Raw genomic sequence first — 8,051 nt, 5'->3', positions numbered from 1 at the left:
ACACACTAAAGCTTAGTTGCATTTCTAAATGTCAAGAAAAGGAAATTCACTGATCTTTGTTGTCTGTGAAGAGAGATTTAGGGAATATCCAGGCAAAAGAAAAAGAACAGGAGTGTTTTGTTTTTTTATAACCATCTAAGCTTTAATATTTTTATTTTCTTGCTTTTCAGGCCAGGTCACTTTCTCCACTTGTGTTTTGACTTAAGTTTGAATAATTTACTTGGGACATGAAGGAAACACCAGTAGAAGTGAGGACATAAGACAGAAAAAAAGATGTCCAATCAAAGGCAGCTACCACGGTGGACTACCGCAGCTTACAATAGTTGAGACGCGGGAAGCTGGTATAAAACACAGATCTCAGAGTTAACCCACCTGGGGGACAGGGAATTGGGGTTTTTATGCACCAGTTCTCAGCAGTTACAAGTCGAAGCCCACTTTTGGGGGTTGTTGATTCCCCAGTGGTTTTGGCCTGCAAGGCAGGTAGCAGTGATTGCTCTCAGGCAAAGAAATGTAGGATCCATCAGTCTTCAATTTGAAATGACGGGAAACGCAAACTCCCCAAGTGGGTCTCTGTGAGTAATCATAATAGGGGCCACTTTTTCTTCCATCTCTTGGGTTCCAGATCCATATATTTCAGCTATCAGGAACATTGCATACCATATAATGACCATTGATTCAAAGCATATACAGCATCTTGAAAAATAGTGCCCTAACCAAGCTTAGTAACTGCTATTATGGTATTCTGCTATTGTCGGGTGGAATGTTTCATAAATGCACATTTTTGTGTTTGTGATACTATCTAAGTCTTCTATATCTTTACTGATATTTTCTTAAACCTTTGTATCAATTAATGAGAAAACACTATTGAAATCCGAAAATTTAATCGTGGAATTTTAATTTCTCCTTACAGTTATTTCAGTGTTTGCTTCATATATTTTGAAGCTCTATTATCAGGTGTATAAATGTTTAAGATTATGTTTTCTTGATATATTATGAAATTACCTTCTTGGTTCTTGGTAATTTTCTTTGCTTTAACATATACTTAATCTAATACAGCTAGCTGTACCACCTCTCCTTAGGTTAGTATTAACAATGCTTATCATTCTCCAGGCTTTTAATATTAACTGATTTATGTCTTCATATTTAAAGTGGGTTTCTCTCAGGAGGCATATTGCTGATCTTGCTTTTTAAACAATAATAGAAATTTTACATTTTAATTGGTATTTAGCACATTTACCTTTAGAGTGATTATTGGTATGCTTAGGCTTAAATCTACCATCTTCCTTATTATTTATTTTATGTTTCATCTGCTCTTTATTCATTTTGCCTCATTTCCCCCATTTCTCTGAATTGCTCTGTGGTTGAAAACTGCTCATGGAGAGCATTAACATTTTTTTTTTTTTTTTTTTTTGTGGCACTTCTGGATTGATGAGTGGTGGAAAAGTCTTGGGAAGAGAAATCCTCAGATAAGTGCAGGTGGCAGCATTGGAAATTGGCTGGCATGCACTGAATTGATGAGTGAGGCACAGCAGAATCTGTCACTCTAACCAGCATAATGAAGGGAAGAAGTGTATACACTACACTTTCTGTAGTGCCTGAAATTTCATTTAGATCTGATTTTACAGCTTCCTTTTTGTTGGCCAGTAATTTGGAAGGCAATCTCACGATGTGGTAAGAATACCCTATGAGTAAGTGGCTAAGGCTCATTTAAGTTTAGTGTTTCTAGTTGAGAAGAAACTACAAATATGACTCAAATAAACAGATGGGGCTATTAAGATACAGTATTATGATTTCACTTATCACGTCAGCAGCACAAGCTTTATAACTCTAGTACTTGGCTACATGCCAGGGATTAGATACTAGGCAAAAAAGAGGTTATACAGCAATGAATTCAAGATGGTGGTGTAAAGTAGGGCGTCAACAATCAGAAGCCACTGCGTGCTGGGACCATCTCTACTAACACTTGTTTTATTCTTGTTGAAATACATACGTGTTCTTTAGAGAAATAAATTTCTTGCTTGTGTCTGGTGGCTTACATCTTACATTTTCTTGGGTAAAACTATAGGAAGGACATGAAATTATAAAGTTTACAGGTTTGAAGACATGTAAAATAGTAGATTTGGATGTAATTCCTTAGATCATGCATACTATACATACCATTTCACGTTTTGTTTTCTGAAATTAATAAATAAATGAGCATCATTTCATCTGATCAAATATTCCTTCTAATATAATTTGTAGTGCTTGTTCTTTTCCACTTATAAAATATAATTGCACATAGTACAAACTTTAAATTGCATTCCAGGAAATAAAAAATGTAAATTTTTCATTCACTTCAAATGTTTTTTTATGAAGAGGTTTCTTATCAAGAGGCTTTTCTCTGCATATAAAAGTATACATAAACATACATTTACTCACAAATAACATAAATGAAAGCTTACCTACACATTTCTCTGATTTTTGTTTGTTGAATATTTTATAGGATATTGTGTCACATCAATACCCATAGCTCTAACTCATTCTGAAAAATATTTATTTAATCTGTCCTTTATTGATAAACAATTATTTCTCATCTTTTGCTGTTATAACAGACTAATGCTGCAACAATAAATGTTTTTTTTTCCTTCGTAGTGCCATTCTGTTTTTAAAGCTTTCTGCTTTTAATGTTTCTTTAAAAAAGATTTTATTTTATGGTGTGAATTTTTATTGTTTTGGGGCATGTGTAAAATATGTGAATTTCTTCTGGTAGCTTGAAAATTTTATAATTTATTTTTATTTATTTTGATGTTAACCTTTCAAATTGTGTATAACAAACTTCTATTTCTTGAGTTATTACCTTAAAACCACATCAGTACAAAAGATGCTAATATTAGGACATTTATATTCCTTACTACTTTTTTTCCATAGCCTGATCTTGACAGATTATATTATTATCCTTAATGCTCCTAGTGACAAATTTCCTAATTCTCAGAATAGACTTACATATAAAATACTGCATCACTGTTTAAACAATTTTTAATAACTCCCTACACCAAGAGTAGGAGATAGCTGAACAAACAGTGCCTGTAAAACTCCCTCATCTTTCATTTCATTTGTGTTGTTTACATTACTATATTAATATTAGCAGTATTAGTATAATTTTTTGATTGTACTGCTATTATATCACCATTTCCTATAATCCCCACAGTTTTCTGATCTTGGTTCTCTCTGTAATAGTATTCACTCTAATGAATGTCGTATGGAAGGATATTGTGGAAAATTTTGAGAACAGTTTGAGTTTTTTCTTCTTTAAGAAAAAAAATCTCCACTTACTAGTATAAGCTATGAAGTACTTATTTTCCAGTTTTTTCTTAAGACATATTGTGTACTTTTATTCCATAGATATAGGTTTGCTTATGTTTCAGAATTTTTATTTTACATATTACGTCTCTCTTCTCCAGAGATACCAATTATTTGTATGATAGATTGGCCTTCCTATTTATTTTCTCTCTGAACATTTTAAAATTGTAGTTTATTTTTAAATTTTACTTTTAAAAAATTTCTCAGACATATCTTTAATTTCTATGATTGTTTTACAACATGTCTACACTCTTTTTTTGTTTTGTTTCACTTGACTGAAGATTTTCATATCATTTTCTTTTTTGATCTTACTTCTCATCACCTGACATAATATTGGTGTTTTTTTCCAACCTTGTTATTCCACAGAATGGATGTTTTTATTTTTATAAATGTAATAAAGAATTTTTGTTTAATTTGCTCTGTTAATAGAATTATTTTTCCTATTATTTATCATATTACTTTTTCTTGTTTAGCTTTATCATTTTCTTTTTTTATAAATTTGTTTTCATTGTTTTTGTATTGCTTTTAATTGTTTTCTTTTTTTAAAAGAATAACAGGGAGAAATACTTTTCCCTGATATCTTTTAAAGTATATAACAATTTTAATTGCTAAATATAAACCATCAAAATTTTTAGATTTTGGGGGTTTATTTTCCACAAATTCAACAAATATTACACAACACCAGTTATTGATAACCTTCTAAGTGAGATACCTGATAGGAGTTAAAAATGAGCTACCAGTGAAATGTTATGGGAATTGATATCAGCTGTAATTTCTTTAAATTTAAAAAATTTTTATTTTTTTCAATTATACTTGACATACAATATTATATTAGTTTCAGGTGTATAACACAGTGATTAGACATTTATATGACTTGTAAAGTGATCACCCCAACAAATCTAGAACCCATCTGACACTATATATAATTATTACAATACTACTGACTATATTCCTCATGCTGTTTTTAATGGGATAAACAATAAGGTTCTCAGAGAAGGTGGTGATTGAGATAGTTCAACCTATGTCATCAGACTCTACACCTTCTTCCCTCTCATGCGACCCTTCCAATCCAAACAACTTTCTTGCTTCTCTTTCTGGTACCCTGTATCTGTTCATCTCATTACTATTGCCTGGAATATTTCCTCTTAACTTTAGTTATCTAAAATTTGTCTTTCCAGACTAATTCCTTCTTTGAGAATTTTCTCATCTACTGTAGTTTATAGTGATCTGTCCTTTCTTTGGAGTCCAGCGACTGGTTTTTATTTTTTGTCTAGAGATAAGCAAATGCTACTCTGAACTGTTGTTCTATTTTTATGTCTAGATAATATCTCCTCAGTTATGCTCTAGATCCCTAACAATAAATGACATTAATGAGCACTGACTTTATGGTAGACTCTCTTTAAGTACTTTAAATGTATTATTTCTATGCCCTAGAAGCCATTGTTTTCTTTATTTTACAGATTAAGAGAATGAGGCACAGAGAGATGTAGAAACTTGCTCTAAGTGACAAAGTCAATTGAGATTTACACCCAGGCAATATGGCTCCAGAACGCAGGCAGCAAATTACTTTACCCCTGCTGGTTCTGGCTGCTCAATGCATCACTACTCACTGATAGAAAAGAGGGCTCTCTTTTGACAAAGGAGAATCCCAAAGGGGGAAAAAACACATTTTTTTTTTAAATCCTTTCTTAGAACAGACGCAGTTAGGAAATCATACTTGGTCCAGATGCCACGAAGATCATTTTAATTTTGTCCCTTTAGGTGTAAGCTCTTGAGGTTTTAGTTCTTTTGGGACCCGAGAGAACCCAGAAAATGTCCCTTCTTATGTGCAGTATGCAGATCAATGTGCAGGTCATGGGGTAACTGTTTCCTCCCAGGAGCTTCAAGGTACGGGACTTGACTCCTTCCTTAAGTACCTAGAAAGTCCTGCCTCTCGGGAAAGACGACCGGTATGAGGGGAGTTGAATGTTTTCTAGAAAATGATCGTTTCCTTTCAAGCAGTTAATGGAAAGACATAAAGGATATTTTTAAAGAAGTGAGTATGCTGCGTTTGGATAACATGAAGTTTTTGAAATCTGGTGGTGAAACATCAGGATGAGTTTGGACTTTGGAAATATAACCTCTCGACCCCAGGCTCTCTAAAGAGAATAGACCTTGGCATTTTGTTCACATCTTTATGAGACTAAACAACAGGTTTGTGTGACTCTGAACTGAATTTCCTGTTTACTTCTTTATATAGAGAGATACCATAATGTCCATTAGATCTGTTAGGTTTGAAAGGGGCATAGAGATTATTTTTCTTGTTTTATGGAAGACTCAAAATGACTTATATTCAAATAAATAAATAGATAAAAAACTAACACACAAATGAATAAATGAAGAAGGAAAGGAGGAAAATAGGAAGAAGGGAAGGAAGGAAGGAAAAACAAAAGGAAGGAAGAAAAGAAGGAAAAAAAAGGGTTCGGATCGAAACTAGAAGCAGTCTATATTATCTCCTATCCTCACAAACCTAAGTTGACATATTTGAATGGTCATAAACAAAAAATTCATGCAATGGATGATACTTCTAATGTAAGCCTACTATTATCTTTGTGACTGCTGAAAATATGCTACATATAACATTAAGCAGGTAATCATGATAATGAGAAAATAACCATAAATTGAATAGATACAGTCACTATATCACATATCAAGTCCCACATATAATTATTGTATAATTCAAGAGTACTATATTAGTTTTATTTTATTTAAAGACAACATTCATTGAAGTGATAATAAACATTATTTAAAACCCATTTTTTCCATAGAAATTATCCTACGTAATGTTCTTCTATAAATTTTAAATAGCTTAATTTTTTCCTTAACTAATGAGTAAGAAAGTAATATTTTCTTGATAGTGTTTCCTGCACAAAATATTATACATTTACATACTTCATTACTATAATAGATATTACCTGACAGATTTCAGAACATATACCTTAAAAGAACTTTATAAAAAATATGAGAAATCACATGAAATAATGCTACATTATTTTAGTGAAATAGATGCTTAATTTTTTATACAATTTCTATGAAAAGTTGCTGTTTAACGTTTCTCAGATCACTTGATCTCCAAGGCAGGACTTCTCCATTTCTTCCATGGCATCATATATCTTTATATAAGTAACCTTTTTGTCATTTGTGTGTTATCCTTTCCACATTCTTTTATAAATGGGAATAGGAAATAGATTGATAAGCACATGTATGAACTATGTTTTAATAATATTAGAATAGTGCTGGTCTTTCAATAAGAACAGGAAGGCCCTACCTAGTCTTTCCTGATGGCTGTAATAGGGTCTGATTATCTCACTGGTTTTCACAGCGTTCCTAGTAATGGTATTCATATGTGGGTTTTATTATTCCATCAGCCTGTAAGATGAAACATGAAGAGAAATTCTCATTTTAAATACAATTTTTATAGCTTGAAGGAATTTAAGATAATATAATTCGACTCTTTTTTAGGGAGAGACTATCAAATCCGAAGAAAACAGGGGTGAATTACCCAAGTTTACACAGGATTTTTGCACAAGTGCACAGACCTACTATACAGAAATATTGTCTTCCAGTTCAATGATTTTTCAATAACTGTCTGTTGTATACCTATTAGACAGGTGTATAACAGACAATTATTTAAGCCAGATTGGTCATTGGCTTAATATTATTTGTAAATGATACATTATTCTTATAATAAAAAATAATTCTGTTCTTTCTTAGATTACAAGTGACCAATGGAAGACAGGAATCAGACGACAGTGACAGAATTTCTGTTTTTAGGCCTCACAGATCATCTCCATCAGCAGATTGTCCTCTTTGTCATGCTTCTCTTTGTCTATCTTGTCACACTGGGAGGGAACTTGGGCATGATCACTCTCATACGGATCGATCCCAGACTCCACACACCCATGTACTTCTTTCTCAGCCACTTGTCCTTTGTAGACACTTGTTCCTCTTCTTCCATTGCCCCCAGGATGCTGGGTGACATCTTTGCAGAGAAAAGAAGCATCTCTTTCATGGGCTGTGCTGCACAGATGTGGTTTTTTGGCCTTTTTGTGGCGATGGAATGTTTCCTCCTAGCTTCCATGGCATATGACCGGTACATGGCCATCTGTAAGCCCTTGTTGTATACACTCATTATGTCCCAGAGGGTCTGTGTGCAGCTGGTGGTAGGGCCTTATGTCATGGCTCTTGTAAGCACCATGACTCACACAGTTCTCACTTTTGGCTTACCCTTCTGTGGTTCAAATATTATCAATCATTTCTTCTGTGATATTTCACCACTGCTTTCACTGGCATGTGCAGACACCTGGATCAATAAGGTAGTGCTTTTCACCCTGGCTGGAGCTGTAGGAGTATTCAGTGGCCTGATCATCACGATCTCATACATTTGCATCCTGGTGGCCATCTTGAAAATCCGGAGTGCGGATGGGAGGCAGAAAGCTTTCTCCACATGTTCCTCTCACCTGGCAGCCGTATTCATCCTATATGGGACTCTTTTCTTTATCTATGTTCGGCCTGGCTCAGGTTCCTCCCTAGATATCAATAAAGTGATTTCTCTATTTTACACTATGGTCATCCCTATGGTGAACCCCCTCATCTACAGCTTGAGGAACAAGGAAGTAAAAGATTCATTCAAGAGGAAGTTTGAAAGTAAAACTTTTCTAATAGGTAGGTAG

General features: G+C 33.6%; 1 protein-coding gene across 1 annotated transcript; it reads left to right on the top strand.

The window, feature by feature from the left end:
- Positions 1-7,106: 7,106 nt before the first annotated feature.
- On the top strand, positions 7,107-8,051 carry LOC102883109 (olfactory receptor 5G3). The gene has a single exon (XM_006905990.1). It carries the CDS (start codon positions 7,107-7,109, stop codon positions 8,049-8,051), a length of 945 nt encoding a protein of 314 aa, XP_006906052.1.

Source organism: Pteropus alecto, unplaced genomic scaffold (assembly GCF_000325575.1).
Source record: "Pteropus alecto unplaced genomic scaffold, ASM32557v1 scaffold91, whole genome shotgun sequence".
In the NCBI taxonomy this organism is placed as follows: domain Eukaryota; kingdom Metazoa; phylum Chordata; class Mammalia; order Chiroptera; family Pteropodidae; genus Pteropus; species Pteropus alecto.
This window is presented reverse-complemented; position numbering and strand designations above follow the sequence as displayed.

Excerpts from the sequence above, each read along its gene's own strand:
- LOC102883109 (XM_006905990.1), top strand. The coding sequence starts at position 7,107 with ATGGAAGACAGGAATCAGACGACAGTGACAGAATTTCTGTTTTTAGGC.